Source organism: Balaenoptera physalus, assembly GCF_965194825.1.
Source record: "Balaenoptera physalus genome assembly, chromosome: 10".
Lineage (NCBI taxonomy): Eukaryota > Metazoa > Chordata > Mammalia > Artiodactyla > Balaenopteridae > Balaenoptera > Balaenoptera physalus.
In genome coordinates, this window is record NC_138889.1 from 82,029,420 (window position 1) to 82,047,299 (window position 17,880).

At 35.7% G+C, this 17,880-nt stretch overlaps 1 protein-coding gene across 2 annotated transcripts in view; it reads left to right on the forward strand.

Annotated features, from left to right (window-relative positions):
- The window catches only part of ANO3 (anoctamin 3), a 433,470-nt gene that overhangs the window by 303,116 nt on the left and 112,474 nt on the right, over positions 1-17,880 (forward strand). For both annotated transcript variants that reach the window (XM_082476760.1, XM_082476761.1), the window contains exon 5: positions 9,816-9,974. In XM_082476760.1, coding sequence (XP_082332886.1) covers positions 9,816-9,974 — 159 coding nt within the window. The remainder of the gene's footprint in view (positions 1-9,815; positions 9,975-17,880) is intronic.

Consider the following 17,880-nt stretch of genomic DNA (forward strand, 5'->3'; position numbering starts at 1 on the left):
AAAAAAACTTTCAAAAAAATTTTCTTTTTAAAAGCAGTTTTAGGTTCTCAGAAAAATTGAGCAAAAAGTCAGAGATTTCCCGTATACTCTCTGCCCCCACTCACACATAGCCTCACCCATTAGCAACATCCCCGCCAGAGTGTACATTTGTTACAATTGATGAACCCACATTAACACATCATAATCACCCAAAGTCTGTAGTTTACATTAGTGTTCACTCTTGCTGTTGTACAATCTCTGAGTTAACACAAATTTATGATGATATGTATCCATCATTATAGTATCATTCAGAGCCGTTTCACTGCCCTAAAAATCCTCCTAACCCCTGGCAACCCCTGATCTTTTTACTGTCCTCATAGTTTTTTGCCTTTTCCAGAATGTCATATAGTTGGAATCATACAATATGTTGCCTTTCAAACTGGCTTCTTTCACTTGGCAACTCAGTCACTTCTAAAGCTGAAAAGATTGGTATGATTTAAAAACAAACTATGAAACTCTGAACCCTGTGAAGTTATCAAGAAATAAGAAAAACAGGAATCTTTAGTCCTATCTTTTCCCCAAGTGACTCTCTTCCTCTAGAAGTCCTCTCCCTGGGAGAGTGAGACTCTAAAATTAGATCCAGGTCAAGATTAGAGTAAGGTCCAGAATTTTTAGGGTGCTTTGTTATTGAAGCTACCATTTGGAGCAAACAGCTTTGTCCCACCAATTACATTATGCTGTGGGCAGGCAAGGCTGCTGAATCCATGTGCACCTCCCTCTAGGTCAGGGTAGAAGGCAGTGGCTTGTTTCCTTCCCTATTTTCCCAAGAAGCATGAGCAGTGAGAAAGAAGAGGCACTGACTGCTTCTCCCAAACCTCATTCCTTAATCTGGGGGTTACACAGAGCCACACATCTTGTGTATCCACTAAGTCTCAAGTGAAAGGGAGATGAAGAGACTCCCCATGGGAATCCCAAATGGGACAAGTGGCTCTTAGACTGCCACTAGAGAAGAAGCTTATGACTGATTTCTGAATCCTGCTTTCAGCTCACCTTGTTGCCCTAGCTCTGGCTCTGAAAGAACAGTCAGCAACATCTCTCTCTTCCATGCCCTAAGCTCCATGTATACTGTTATCTGCCAGGCCTCAGAGGGAGCCTTCTGTGGTTGGGTGACAAGGCACCCTTTGGGTTCCTTGAGTGATGTACTGTCTTGTGAATCTTAAAACATTTTTTTTCAAAGTCAGTGTGACACAGCTTGCTAAATACTAAGCCGATCATATTATGGAGGCCCAGCTGCCAAGATATCACAAGCTATCTCTGGGGGTTAATGAAATTAATACCTTATTAGTTATAAATTGATTGAATTCCATGGTTAATAATGATTTTTAATCAGTAGCATGCCATAATTATGAGATATACACACGCAATACAGAACAAGAGTCGGGGTGAAGAAAGTAAAATGAAAATAGGAATAGCATCTCGCTGAGCAGAGAGGGATTATAAAATGCAGTGCTTAAGAGCCGGCACTTCATCTCAGCCTGCCTGGATTCTAATCCACACTACAGCTGGCTGACTCACTGACCTTGGACACTGTTGCCTTATACACGTAACTGGGCTAATGATAAAACTGCCATATTGGGTTCTTATAAGGATTAAATTAGTTGGTATATATAAGTGCTTGGCTAAATTCTTGGCTTATAGAAAAGCTTTGATAAATGTTAGCTATCGTTATGACTATCGAGTCAATCTATCGTTAGATATAGATATCTCAAATCCTAATAGTACAAGGTTAGAAAGCTAATTCAGCAAATGAGTTATTCTTTTAGTTCTTTAATTAAAATTATTAAAAATTCTCTATTTCCATAAGTGACAACATCAATGGTGGTAATTATAACAGTGATATAAAACGTATGATGCTTTCCAGTGCCCTTGGTTTCCTATCTCAGCAATAGTTGAGAATACAGAGAATGAAAAGACCTTTCCATCCATTTTAAAGTCTGCCTCAATTTTAACATCTGTGATATGGGAAAAACAGTAGTTATCTCTCAGTTTCTGTGAGCATGAAATGTGTTAATATATGCAGAGTGTGTAGAGGAGTACTTGTTTTCTGCTTAGCTTATATTAGTATTATTATTTCTTTAAATGTTCATTAGTTGTTATTTTCTTAAATCTCTGCCAGACTGTAAATAATAGGAGCTGGAATGCAATCAGTTAGAGACTCTGCCATCTGATTAGAGTACTCCAGAGTTACCGAAATAGAGGTTTGTATATTTCTGATGGCTGCCTGGATTAGAGGTGGGATTGACTTTCTGTTAAGGAGGTGGTAAGACGAGCCTGGCCAGGTTTTGACCAGTAGTGAAACCACACTGTGTAACACTGAGGTCAGATTTTTTGAGATTCCTCAGACTCATAATTAGAGAAGATTTGCATAGAAACGTTTGAATAGTAGTAACATTTCTGGCACATTTTAAGTTAAGGTCGGTGCATTAAAAAAAAAAAAAAAAATATATATATATATAAATGTATATGTCTGTATTAATATATTTTTTATCCCCCAGGAAACTCAGAAAATTAAAACATTTTTCTTCTATAAGTACCACTTTAAAATTAAAACTTTCTCTGATAGAAGAGCCAGAATTTTAATTAATCCAGTAGCACTTACTGAATTTACATCTATGTGTGGAATTTCTTTTGAACCATAGTGTAAGCTGTGCTTCCTGTTAATTCGTTTTTTTTAATAGGGATGTTTTTTGTTGTTGTAAATATGTGATTTTTCTTGACAAAACTGCTTTTCATTTGTCTGAAATGAAAAAAATATAAAAAACCTTTTTTTTTTTTTCTCTGTTAACAGGTAAGGCCAATAACAAGAGCTATTATGAGGAATGGTTTTACTCTGAAATAAATTACAGTTACATATAAAGACTGCTTGGCTGTTTCTCTAATTAAGGAGTGTAAAGCTAGAACTTCTGAGTAAAGCATGGCATCAGAATCACAGTGTCTGGACTGCCGTCTCCTAGTTTTCCATTAGAGACTGCCAAAAAAGGCTACAGAAACACGAGAGCAAACACCACCACTGGAAACTAATGAAAAAGATTTTCATTATTTTGAAGATTTGTAGGATAGGATTAAGAAACACAAGCCTGGAACAGACACTTGGCCTTATTAACTGAAACCAGACTAATGGCACCGAAATTACAGAGGAGACTTGGGACAACCTAGCCCATGGTCTATCCTTAATTTGGGGTTGCAGTGGCCACACACTCTAGGAAACTAAGCATCTGCTACCCTTCTCAACAGGTGCAGTCTTTTGAATGGGCCAGAGTCATGCCCTGCTTCCTCTGCCCGTCCGCATCTGTGCCTCTCTCTCTAAATCCAAACAAAAACAGAAATACCCGGTAAATGGGCATGGCAATAATTTGTTGCATTCCAAACACCGAAATTTGGATAAACGTAGTGTTGTGGGTAGGAGTAGATACTAGTAGCACCTGAGACTCTTGCATACTGACAAGAGTGTTTTCTTCTCATTTCCACATATTATGGAAAATAAGTCCAATTTTTAAGAATAGACCAGGATGTCTAAAAAAAATAGTAATAATTATTATTTCCAAAAGACTGGGAAAAAGTTATAAAGCAGGGGTAAATACTACTGGTAGAGATTTAAATTGGTTTAGAAAGTAGTTTAGCATTATCTACTAAAGTTGAAAACAAGCATTCCCTGTGAATCAGCAGTTTTTCTCTTAGGTACATACTTGATAGAAATGTGTGGACAGTTGTATTACAAGATATACACATGAATGCCTATTTTAGCTTTATTTGTAATAATTAAGACTAGAAACAGCCCAAATATCCATCATTGGTAGAAAGCATAAATAAGTTTTGTTGTATTCTTAGGGTAATATATTATAACAGTGAAAAAATAAACTACAAATATATGAAAATCAGGGATGGATTTCACACCCATTATATTATATGAAAGAAGCCAGACACAATAGATTACTCATTATATATTCGCATTTACATAAAGTTTGAAAAGGACAGAACTCAAATATAATGTTGAAGGATATATCCTTTGGTGATAAAACTGAAGAAAAGTGGGAAAATAGTACCATAAATGACAGGATTATGATTACCTTGGGGGAGAGAGGTGCAGAGGGCATCATGATTGAGAGAAAGGATAAAAGGGGGGCATCTGGTGTTTCATGACTTAGGTAGTAGTTATAAAAGTGTTTGTCTTATAATAATTGTTATGCTTCTGTTTGTTGCACTTTTTATTTTGTAATAAATCATGTTTCATAAGTATATATAAAGCATATCTGCTTTCCTTTGCTCTAATTCCATATTCACACTGGCATCCTTTGGCTTATTTTTCTATGTTTCTATCTGTCTTTGTCCTGAGAAAGATAACATTCCAAAATGTGAAAGGTGTCATTTGGATCATTAGAAAACAAGAAAAATTCCAACAGGAATTAATGCATTGCATACATTTTTTACCTTGTTTTCTTGTGATAATAGCTAACTTTTTCTTAAGTCTTGTAAAGTGAGTCAGATTACATTGAGAATGCTCTGTATGCATTATCTCATTTAGTCATAACAACAATCTTACAATGTTGATAATATTATTATCTTCACTTCAAAGCTACAGGAATTGAGGCTGAGCAATGAAGTTAAATTACATGTCTAAGGACACAGTTAATTAAAACCCAACTCTGTCTGATCCAGACCTCAATACCTTAACTGTGTCATACTGCGTTTTACTACCTCAAAGATATGGTTAACAGATAATCAGCAATCACTTGCAGATTAGTGACAAGATCTAATTTTGCAGTGGCCTGAGGAAGGACTGTGGTAAATTCACCTAGATAATATGACCCTTGATGGCTTCCGATACCCATTAATCAGGTTTCCTCTGGCTATACCCTGACATTCTTCAACTCTGTAACTCAGATCTCTATTACTGCACATGTAAGGCAGCAATGTAACTAAACATTTGCAGGCCTATCACTCCATATGTATGCTAAAATCTCTGAAAATATTCAGTGTCTACTTATTTTTATCCCTGGAGTTTAGCACAGCACCTAGCACACATTTGGTGTTCATTAGGTGTTCTTGTTAGATTGAGAAGAATATGCTAGAAAAAATATGCATCTCACAAACAAGCACTTACTGCCATAATTTTATTTGAAGAATACCCTAAAAGGCATTCTCATGCAAATAGGCAGACTTCTATTGCAGTTTTGCAAATGGTCTAAAATCTTTGCAAACCTGAGCCTTAACTTGGGTATTCTCAATATATTCTTTAGGAAGACAAGCTTTTCTGAAAGTCTCTGTGCTTACAATGCCTTAAATAATTAAGTGGTTTTCAAAGCTGTTGAAAGATTAGGAACCTGATGGATAATCTGCATCCCAGCTTCTCTGAGAAAAGCTAGTTTTATTCTGTCTTCTGGGAACAATAAACATGAAAAACCTGGTGTAAAATGGAATGCATTCCACATTGTAACTGGAAAACAATTCACTGTTCCAGATGAGTCTTTTTTTTTTTTTTTTTTTTTTTAAAAGAAGAGAAAGGTAATTTTAAATTTATTTATTTATTTATTTATTTATTTTTGGCTGTGTTGGGTCTTCGTTTCTGTGCGAGGGCTTTCTCCAGCTGTGGCAAGTGGGGGCCACTCTTCATTGCAGTGCGCGGGCCTCTCACCATCGCGGCCTCTCCCGTTGCGGAGCACAGGCTCCAGACACGCAGGCTCAGCAGTTGTGGCTCACGGGCCCAGTTGCTCCGTGGCATGTGGGATCCTCCCAGACCAGGGCTCGAACCCGTGTCCCCTGCACTGGCAGGCGGATTCTCAACCACTGCGCCACCAGGGAAGCCCCAGATGAGTCTTGATTTCATGTTTGAACAACCGTTATTATATCAAAAAAAGAGGTGGTTCTTTTGCTGTCTAGATAATAAATTTCCCATCAATTCTGCTTTTAGGCAACAGATTTGAACGTGGGTTAATCAACATCTTGGTTAATGGTTGCCAAATATGTATTAAAATAAAATGTAATATTCTTAACCTTAAAATTATGTAGAACCTATATTATGTTCTTTATACGTAATTCAGAAGAGATTTCCAAATCTTGCCATGCTTCTTTATTACCATTTTGAAAACTGCTTTTCTTTTTGCCTGATAAACTGGTAAAACTCATTATTCATAATTTAGAATGATAAAATAATTAGATACTAAATTAGAATGCTAGTTAATAGAGTTTGTGAACATGTTTACACAGAGACAAAACCTGTGAATAATACCTAAGGTCACTTATAAAAAGATGTAGGTTTTTTGGTTTTTGTTTTTTAAATAGTTAGGCAGGTGCTTCTCTGGGAGAGTTTAACACTTATTTTGCTTAATCTTAGAGTAACAGATAACAATACCTATCAGGGTTCTACTTTCAGTCCATGCTACTCTTAAAATAGGGAAAGCACATAAAATATTTTAAAACTATCTTATCTTCTCATAGTTTTCCTACCAACCAGTCATGTGATTTCTAGGTCTTCTCATTGAAGGATTTTACCTTCACCTGGGATTAAATATGTTATTATTAATTTAAGATTCAGGTGATACTTAATACTGGACTGGTATTAAGAGGGTGGTACACTTTAAGAAAAAGAAAATGCAGAGGAAAAATTTTATATAATCTTATTTTAGCTCAATCTTTGTTTACATTACCATAGAGATGCCTGGAGGCAGTGGGTCATAGTATAAAACAAAGGGAAAGCCATGGCTATTGCAGTTCTGCTACAATTTTGTGATCATTCGTCTTATTTGATTATAATTTGATTTGTGTTAATGTTGGAGGGGAGAGGATGAGAAATGACCACATGATATTTTAATGGCCTTATGTTTTTGAGGTTATTCCTACCTGGATACACACAACTATGGGTTATTCCCTTCTTTCCTTTCCCTTCTTTCCTTCCCTCCTTCTTCCCATAAATATCTATTAATGCTTACTATGTGTCTGGCCCTGGGTTAGATGTTTGAAATACTCTGTGAACAAAACAGTAAAAATTTATCATCTTTGTAAAATTTATATTCCAATAGCATAAGGTAGACAGTAAACAAAAGATAATTAATAAATAAATTATTTAGTGTTATATAACATGTGGGAATTTAACAGTTGCTAAGGAAAATAGATTAGGAAAAGTAGGATCAAGAATGGAATATCATGGAAAGCAGCTGGAGGGTCTTGAAGAGAGGAGTTACATAATGTCATTTAAAATGCAGAGGATCACTCAAGTGTCTTAACTGTCATGTTGAGAACAGACTTTAGAGGAGCAAAGATAGAAGCTAGGAGATGAGTCAGACTATTATAATAATGTAGTCAATATGTGATATATCTTAGAAAAGAGTAGTAATGAAGGTGTTAGAAAGTGGTCAGATTCTATATATATTTTGAAGAATTTTCTGATGATCTGAATATTAGATGGGTGAAAAGAGAGGAAATAAAGATGACTCGACATTTTTGATCTGAGCAGTTTAAAGGATAGATTTGTAACCAATCAGAATAAAGAGGGTTTTGGGAAACATCTGCTTGGATAAAATAAGGAATTCCATTTTGGACAGTCAACTCTGAGATGTCCATTAGACATCCAAGTGAAGAAATCAGGAGGGCAGTTGGATACACAAGCCTATGGATATTAATTATGTAGTCAACATATGGATTGTTATTTAAAACCATGAGACTGAATGAAATCACAAGGAAGGGAATGCAGATAAAGAAGGCAAGGGAATCAATGACTGTTGCTTTAACAAATCAGAGGAAGAGAGAAATAATCAAAAGCTGAGAATAAGGAACCATTTAAGTAGGAAAAAATCCAAATAAATGAGATGTCTTGGGAGTGCAAAGGAAAAAAACGTATTTCAAGGTGGAGTGAGTGATTCAACTACTGAAAGGTAAAGAAGAGGATAGAAAATTGATTAATGGGATACATCAATGAGTATGTCATTGGTAACACTGGCCAAAGAAACCTCTGGAGTGGTGGAGGCAAAAGCACTCTAAAGTCTGAAGTTAATTATGTCTTCTCTGGCCATAAATTCTCAGTGTCTCCATCCTATAGGACCTGTAAATGGCCTTTTGGCCAGTTAGCCTTCTATTACTGCTCAAGCCCCAGACCTAGTAATCTGCACTTATATATGCTTCCTTTCTTTTTCAATATAGTTGTCAAGACCACCATCAAATAGGTGAGAGTTCTAGTTTCACTATTGCCGTTTCCATGACATCTGGGATGTCACTTAACCTCTTTGTCTTCTGGTACTCATATCAATATCTACCTTAAAGAATTATGAGAATAAAGCACTTGGCACACTGCCTGGCACTATAGTAAGTGATCAGTTAGTGATAGCTATTATTATCATCATTATTATGCAACTACAAGGCCTTGATGACTCTGCTGGAGTTGTTAGTCACTTTATAGTATCCAATAAAATAATCCTGGGAATCTCAAAATCTTTTCATTCATTGAAGAAAAGGCTATGCAAACCTTCTTGTCCTTGAACGTGGGAGTTTCTAATACCCCCGAATTCACACACATGAACATATTCTCTCTAAAAAGACAGCTCCTGAGCAGCCTAACCTGTCCCTATAGGATGACAGTCACTCAGATATCTTTTTTGTTGCTTCACCTGGATGACTCCTTGGCCACCAGGTTACTCTGGTCCTCACTTTTTGACCTCAAGCTGCATGTATGTCCCAAGTAGGCTCCTCCAAAGAAGTTGGAGATGCCTTTGTCTGAAATTATCAGATAGCTCTCCAAATGTTAAGATATTTTTGAATCTCAAGAATGCCTGTAAGGGGAAAAATGGAATAGAGAGTTGGTACAGATATTTAAATAGCTTGATGGAAAATGTGGAGAAAGAAGGATAATGTATATAATAGTTAAGAACATGGACCGGGAGTCAAACTTGAATTCAAGTAATGCTGGCAAAGTGCCAGCCCCCCAAAAAAGACCATCGTGAAAATCAGTTGATCATAAAAACTAATTTTATTAAAGTTACAGCAAGTAAGGATACCATCTGGGTAGTCTTAGTAGTGTTTTAAAAAGATGAAGTTAGGGAAGAGTTTTCAGAGGGTTCTAGGACCTGGACTGGGGGATTTTAAGGTAAATCTTGCAAGGGAGGAAGTTGGTTGAAAATTGGTCGGAGTCTGTGAAAAACAGCTGGGGTAGGTGGACAGAGCAAGGGGAGGACCTTAAAGAAGTCTTAATAAGCATGCAATTAGTCTTAATAAGTAGGCTGTTTTAGTTGGATCATAGTCTTATATTCTGGGAGCAAGTATTTCTTGGAACAAGCAGCCCAGGAATTGTTTGGTTTGGTATTGTTGAACATAAGTTTAGGAAAATAATGTCTTATATGAGTATTATTTCATGTAGGAAATTATGTTAATTTCGGTTCTCAATGCTTATGTTGTTTAAACCTTGTTGTCTTTATCTTCAAAATGAAAGTTTGAATACTAAAATATGTAAAACATTTATGTCTGGGCCTGATTTTGAGCAAATATTCAATGTATGTTGGCGATTATTTTTACAGGGTCTTATTGAATAAAACATACACATTTTGATGCTAACATCAGAGAATCCATGTTCTGGTGTCAGACTGCCTAATTTCAAATCCTAGAACGTCACTTGCTAGCTTGTCTCCTACTGTAGATGGCAGACTTTTAAAATGATCTTTTCTTATCTCACAATTGGAATGTAAAAAACACATTTTTATATTGGATTGCCAATATTCAAACGGAAGTGACTGAAAGCAAAATGTGTGTGCTTATCTAACCCACGCTATTAACAACCCTTGCTTTACTTGCAGAATGACATGAATTACATAGCATCCAGTGGACTTCTATTCAAAGATGGCAAAAAGCGGATTGATTACATCCTGGTTTATAGAAAGTCAAATATACAATATGACAAAAGAAACACATTTGAAAAGAACCTCAGAGCAGAAGGCTTGATGTTAGAAAAGGAGGTATGTGCTTTAAGGAGGTTAGCTATGTGGTATAATATGCTGGAAGAGATATGATCGTTTATGTTTTAGTATAAAAGTGTATAACACGTGGCTTTTTAAAATGTATAGCAATTATCTCCCAAATGTAAAAGAAATGCATATGTATAGTACTATTTTAAAATATATTCCTTTTTTACTCTACATGTCTCTGTAAATTTAAATATTTTTCAAAGGGCATAACTATTTTTACAATTTTAAAAATTAAAGAAGGAATGATTCTATATAAAGTACAAAACTCTATGAAAAGAAAAACAAAATGTTGAAAGAAAAGAGTTTGCCAAACTGTTAATGTCTAGGTTTTAATATTTTTTGTTTTTAAATTTTTATTTTGTATTGGAGTACAGTTGATTAACAATGTTATTGATAGTTTCAGGTGTACAGCAAAGTAATTAAGTGATTCAGTTAAACATATACATGTATCTATTCTTTTGTGCATGTATCCTTTGAACCATGTTTTTCTCTGGATATATGCCCAGGAGTGGGATTGCTGGATCATATGGTAACTCTATTTTTATTGTTTTAAGGAACCTCCATACAGTTCTCCATACTGGCTCTACCAATTTGCATTCCCACCAACAGTGTTGGAGGGTTCCCGTTTCACCACACCCTATCCAACATTTATATTATTTGTAGATTTTTTGATGATGGCCATTCTGACTGGTGTGAGGTGATATCTCATAGTTTTGATTTGCATTTCTCTAATACTTAGCAATGATGAGCATCTTTTCATATGCCTCTTGGCCATCTGTATATCTTCTCTGTAGAAATGTCTATTTAGGTCTTCTGCCGATTTTTTGCTTGGGTTGTTCATTTTTTGGATATTGAGCTGCACAAGCTGTTTGTAAATTTTGGAGACTAATCCCTTGTCAGTCACATTGTTTGCAAATATTTTCTCCCATTCTGTGGGTTGTCTTTTCGTTTTATTTATGGGTTCCTTTGCTGTGCAAAAGCTTTTGAGTTTACTTAGGTCCCATTTGTTTATTTTTGTTTTTATTTCCATTACTCTAGGAAACAGATCAAAAAAAGATATTGCTGCAATTTATGTCAAAGGGTGTTCTGCCTGTTTTCTTCTAAGAGTTTTATAGTGTCCAGCCTTACATTTAGATTTTTAATACATTTTGAGTTTATTTTTGTGTACGGTGTTAAAGAATTTTCTAATTTCATATTTTACATGTAGCTGTCCAGTTTTCCCAGCACTATTATTGGAGAGAATGTCTTTCCTCCATTGTACAGTCTTGCCTCCTTTGTCATAGATTAATTGACCATAGGTGCGTGGGTTTATTTCTGGGTTTCTATTCTGTTCTGTTGATCTATATTTCTGTTTTTGTGCCAGTATCATACTGTTTTGATGATTCTAGCTTTGTAGTATAGTCTTAAGTCAAGGAGCCTGATTCCTCCAGCTCCATTTTTCTTTCTCAAGATTGCTTTGTCTATTCGGGGTCTTTTGTATCTCCACACAAATTTTAAGATTTTGTTCTAGTTCTGTGAAAAATGCCATTGGTAATTTGATAGGGATTGCGTTGAATCTGTAGATTGCCTTGGGTAGTATAGTCATTTGACAATATTGATTCTTCCAATCCAAGTGTATGGTATATCTTTCCATCTGTTTGTGTCATCTTCAGTTTGAACTATTTCTTCTTAATCCTGTTTCTTTTATGCTTTTAAAAGACTGTATTTTTTAGAGCAGTTTAAGGATCGTAGTAAAATTGAGAGGAAGGTACAGAGATTTCCCATATACCACGTTAACCCACACATGGCCCTTTTATCATTATGTAAAGCCCTTCTTTATCCCTCATAACTGTCCTTTCTTCAAATGCTTTTTTTAAGTGTTCTTTAAGGAAAGCTATTTTTTTTCAAGTGAAACAATAAAAGTAACAATGCTCACTAGGAAAAAAATGAAAAATAGAAAGGATATAACACATAACCCTCACTCTTATTATCCAAAAATAACCACTCGTGCTGTTTTAAACATTCTAGGGTTTTTAAAAAACATGTATTTATAACATTACAGAAAGAAAAAAAACAATGTAAAAAATCAGAAGTATAACAATGTACAAAATAAAAAGTCAAAGTGCACATCTACCATCTCTCAAATCATACCCTTTTCTCCTTTGGTAGCCTTGCTAATAATACCTTGAATTATCCTGTTCAGTGTCCCTCAATATACTTTCTATGTATATACAAACACATATAAATTTTTTACATAAAATTAGTCATGGTATACTTACTATTCTGCTTTTCAATTCTGTTGTTTAACAGTGTATTATGGATATCTTAAATTGCAGTGTATTTAGATCCAACTCATATTTTTTACTCAGGTGCCTAGTATTACAATTTGGTGATTTAGCCAACTGTTCCCTTACTGAGAGAAAAAAATTAAATTAAGGATTTGAGGGACCCCTAAATTACCACTGATTGGATTTAACTACTTTACCAATAAGTGGATTGACAAGGTCAAAAGCTTTGATGATTTATTTGCTTAAATATCTGGATAATTTGCTAATAAGCTTTATCAATGGAATAGAGTGGTCACCCATATTTTTATATGATATTGGAAACCACCCCTACTTTTTTGTTACCACGGGACATCTCTTGTGATTAGTTATCTGAGGAACATCCATAGGAAATACTGAACTATAACTCAAGGTGGCCCTAGCAAAACTAATCCATTTATACTTATTAAAACTCTTTTACTATGTATAAAATAACAACCATACACTGCCTTGACTCTTTATGAGGTAAGGATTTATTCACACACTGCCTAGTGTTACAGAATTGGGCAAGTGGAATTCTGATCTCAGTTTCTACTGACTCCTTTAGTTGTGTTTCCTCTGGGAATTTTAACCCAGAATATCCATATCATTAGTGATTAATTCATTCGGGAAGTATTTATTGAAAAAATCTTATGAACTCAAGTCTTGTGATAGGTTTTTATTAATTTAATTTCCTTGTGATTTCTCAAAATCTCCATACAAACAGAATCAATCAAGTGATTGATTGTCATCTGTTCCCAGAGCAGTTTATACATGCTTGCTATTATAATGCTGGTAGTTATTTTGCTCATGTATTTATAATTATTTCTTAATTTAGCAAGTAATTTTGACAGATTCCATGAAGATGTTGGAGATCAGGTGAGTTAAGCAGACCACACTCCACTCCTGCCTTCACTGAACATACAGTCTGTGGAGGAGTCAGTCATGACAATTGTTTACTTGTAAAAGAGATGTAACTTGGCTCACAGTCTCCACCTAGTTTTCTTGGTGGAAAGTCCAGATTCTCTTGTGTGTGTTCCTCTCCCTCGCTCCTCCAAGTTTTCCCAAGAATAATACTGGATGTTATTCATCCAAAAGGGGTTTTGTTTTGCTTTTAAGGGAAATCCATTCATTCTTGAGCTCCCACTCTTCAGTTACTGCCCAAAGATTCCCATTTTTCTTAAAAAAAGCATCATGTCCCTTTTTATTTTCTATTTTTTCTAGAAAAAAAGTACACATGTTTACTTTTGTTCCTGGACAAATGGCTTTTCATTCTAGGTTCCATAATTACAGCTCTTTTAAGTTCACATTCACATGATTAGGATTTGGTCCCCACAGTTCAATAAAGTGCCAGGACAGCTGGCCAGAAAGGGTATTCAACCTCAGCTGCACATTTCATTGGAATGACCATCCCCACAAACTGTAGCCATCGTGTTCATACAAGTTATCAGGCTCTAGTTCCCCTTTCCTTCTATTTACCTCCTCATAGAGATAAATGACTTATTTTTTTGACAATGGGAAGGGTTAAGGCTACCCCAATTCTGCAGAATAGATGATATTAGTTTTGTGGCAGAGTTGGGGAATTTGTATATCTTCCCTCCAGAAAGGCCCTAAAAGCCAAATGAAATTTGATACAAAAATCTCTAAGAAACTCTGCCAACCCAAACAAAGGAGAGTGCTACAAATTTTTTTTTAAAAATCTTGTTATACTCTTTCCACTTGACTAGTACTTGCATATCTAAGAGGATATTTAGGTGGCTTTGCAAAATAAAGCTATTCTAATCCAAGGTGATTTTCAATCTCTACTTATTAATATAAAGTCTAAAATCCTTCCTTACAATACCCTTTATAAATTCAAATCATGTTAAGTGACCTAAAAGAGAAGCAAATGGTGCTAGAATGGCTTATAAGGAGGTCAGTAATCTAATCTTGAGGATGAGGGAAGACAAGAAGGAAAGGGAGAAGTGAAGTCAAAGAAATAAACTTTGAACTGAGATTTGGAAAATGAAATAGTTAAAGTAGGTGGATAAAAGGGATAGGTGTTTTCATCTATGAAACCAGTATTGAAATCTGGTTTTCAATACTGGCTGCATATTAGTATCCCTTGGGGATCTTTTAAACCCTTGATGCCAGACTCCACCAAAGCGTGGATCAACTGAATATCAGTATGGCAGTGGGAGAAAGAACACTGGTATTTTTAATACCAGAAATAAAAAGTACTAAATGAGTTTGGAAAGAATGGTTAGGGTTAAGTAATTCCATTTTGTAGTTTAAGACTTTTGATGATTTTCTTAGGAAAAATGGGAAGCTGCTGAATGATTTAAGCAGGCAGTATCATGACCATATTTGTTTTCAAAAATGAAACCTTAGATTGCTGAAAAGAGTATAGATTTAAAAGCAAGACTGGATATGCACAGAGATCATGGGTGGCATTAGAAGTGGAGAGAAATGAATAGATCTGATAGATATTTAAGTTAAAATATAGATATTTGGTGGTGGTTTGGATATGGTAGAAAGAGAAAAGATTTCAAGGATAACTTGGCCTTGTGACTTGAGCAATTTCTTTAATCATTCAAGCAACATTAATAAAGTACCTATTATATGCTACATTCTGGGGACAAATAGAAACCAAGATAAAAATGGGCCACGTTCTCATGGGAGGAAAAAAACCATAAATATACAAGAAAATGACATAGCAAGGAATATTACCAGTAATTAAAACAGAATAGTATTATATAGAGAGTGTGACTAAGTAGCTATGTTAGCATGTGTGATGTGAAAGAAAGTAATCTGAATGAAAAGGAGTCCATCATGTGGAAGATAAGGGAAAAGAAAATTATTTGCAGAAGGAATAGCCAGTATAAAATTGCTGGCCATCAGAAGAGAGCTAATTTGGGAAGAAAGTGGAATGGGATTTTGGGACTGAAGATCATAAGCTTGTAATTGAGGTACCATTGAGAAGTAGAAGTAAAAATGTTTGAAATTTGTGTCTAGAGCCCAAATGAGGAGTCTAAACTGAAGGTAAATGCTTTAGCCTTTATAATATAGATGGTAATATAAGCTGCGTATTAGTACGAAATCACTGAAGAGAATGGAAAAAAAAAAATAGCCTAAGAGTGAGCCTGTAAAAAGTAGGAAAGGAAAATAGACAGTTGAAAGAGTTGGATGTAGGTGGAAGAAGAAGAGATGAGGAGTTGCAGGGAAGATTGGTTATCAGGGTAAAATACGCTAAGAAGTCAAGTAAGACAAGAAAGAGGCCCACTTAGTTGGAGAATGTGGAGATCTTTAGTGAAATCAGTGAGAATCATTTCTGTGAGGAGATGGGCTTGGAAGCTAGACTGTCATGAATTGAAGAGTGACTAGATAATGGAAAAATAGAGGCTGCAGCAAATATCATCAACCAACTTGCTCATCTGTGAATGGGAGGATGAAGAGCAAGAGCCAGAGAGGGAAATGAGGTCTCATGAGGTTTCACTTCTTTCTTCCTGTTTTCATTTTTTCTTATATGAGATGTTTAAATGATGATGGGGAAGATCCAGGAAAGAAGGGTGAATGGAGAGAGGCAGGAAGAGAAGGGAAGAGAAGGAAAGGGAAGAAATGGAAGAGAAAGATCGAGGAAACAGAAGACAGATGAGATAAAAAATTAAAAGGTTTTTGGGGAAGGATGAAGGGGGAGATCCAGTATAGAGTTAGAATATCAAGTGTAATATCAAGGAAAATTAAGATTTCTAAATTGTATTTTAAAGTTAACTTTCTGCAGTTATTTGTTTTGGTTGCCAAAGATATTTTTACTTATGTTCCTAATTCTAAGAGTAATGACATTGATTTTTTAAATGGTTGAGTTAATTAGGACTAAATTAATTATCACAATGTTAATGTGTAAACTCAACCTGCTATGACAAACACAGTTTAAGTGAACAAAACATGTTTATATCATAAGCATGCTGGGACTTCCCTGGTGGCACAGTGGTTAAGAATCCACCTGCCAATTAAGGGGACACGGGTTTGAGCCCTGGTCCAGAAAGATCCTGCATGCCGCAGAGCAACTAAGCCCATGTGCCACAACTACTGAGCCTGTGCTCTAGAGCCCACGAGCCACAACTACTGAGCCCACATGCCACAACTACTGAAGCCTGCATGCCTAGAGCTCATGCTCTGCAACAAGAGAGGCCACCACAATGAGAAGGCTGCACACTGCAACAAAGAGTAGCCCCTGCTCACCACAACTAGAGAAAGCCTGTGCGCAGCAACAAAGACACAATGCAGCCAAAAATAAATAAATAAATAAGTAAGTAAGTAAGTAAATAAATAAAATAAGCATGCTAACACTATATCATGAAAAAGTATTGTCCTAAAATTTCCACAAGATTGTTTGACACTGTTTATATTGATTTTCTATTGCTGCTTAACAACTCACCACACATTCATCAGCTTAAAATAAAATCCATTTATTAGCACACAGTTCTGCAGATCAGAAGTTTGGGCATGGCATGGCTGAGCTCTTGGCTCTGTTTCTCACAAGATTTAAATCAGTGTGTTGGTTGGGCTTGCATTCATACCTGGAACTCAGGATACTCTTTCAAGCTTATGTGGTTGTGGTAGGATTCAGTTCCTTGTGGTTGTAGGACTGAGTTGCCCATCTCCTTGCTAGCTATCAGCCAGGTACCTCTCTCAGCTCCTAGAGGCCATTCTCATTTCTTGCCGCATGCCCCCCACCATTTTTCACAAGGGAGACTCTCCCTTGTGTCCCTCTGCTGTTTTGAATCTCTCTTGCCAGGAAAAGCCCAGTCCTTTTTAGGGACTTATCTGCAGTGGAAGACAATATCTCTTTTTTAAAAGCAAATGTGCCATATACTAGAACTTAATCATGGGAGTGAATATGCCATAATATTCACAGATCCTGGAGATTGTACAAGACAAGGACAGTAGGGCATGAGGATCTTAGAGGACTTCTTAGAATTCTGCCACTATTAAAAAAAATCAATATCATATGTATCGGCCTTTTAAGCAAACAAACATAGAAAGATACTTAACTCCATGATTACAAGATAGAACCTAGATATATTTTTAGTTTAAACCTTATGTTAACTGATGACTAACTGGTATCTAAATACGTGTAGCTATCTGAACTATCAAATCCAGCGTTTTGCATTATCATAAACATTTATTTCTTCTTAAAGTTTCTACTATTATAGGCTGTGAGCTTTGTTTGCAACTTAATTTTAATAACTATTAAATCGAAAATATTTAGGGCTTGTGGCAGGTGGAAAGGGAAAATGAAATTGTGAAAGTGTCAGCAAGTATTGGATTTGTTAGCTGAAAAATGGGAGTATTCCCTAGGGAACAAGTTCCCATTTTTAAAATTTATATTCCCCAGAGTTGAGCACTGAGCCTGACACAGAGTGCATCTCAAATCTTCATTAAATTGCATGTTGATGTGGACAGTTTCTAGATAATCACATCATCAGCAGATAATGATCCGTATTTGAAGACCGTATAAATGAATAGGTAGATGATCTGTAACTGTCAGGATAGGTGCTTCGTTATCCAAGTGTACTTCCAGATTATATCAGCATTTTGTCTTTATCTTAGACTTAATACCGTGAGCTACCATA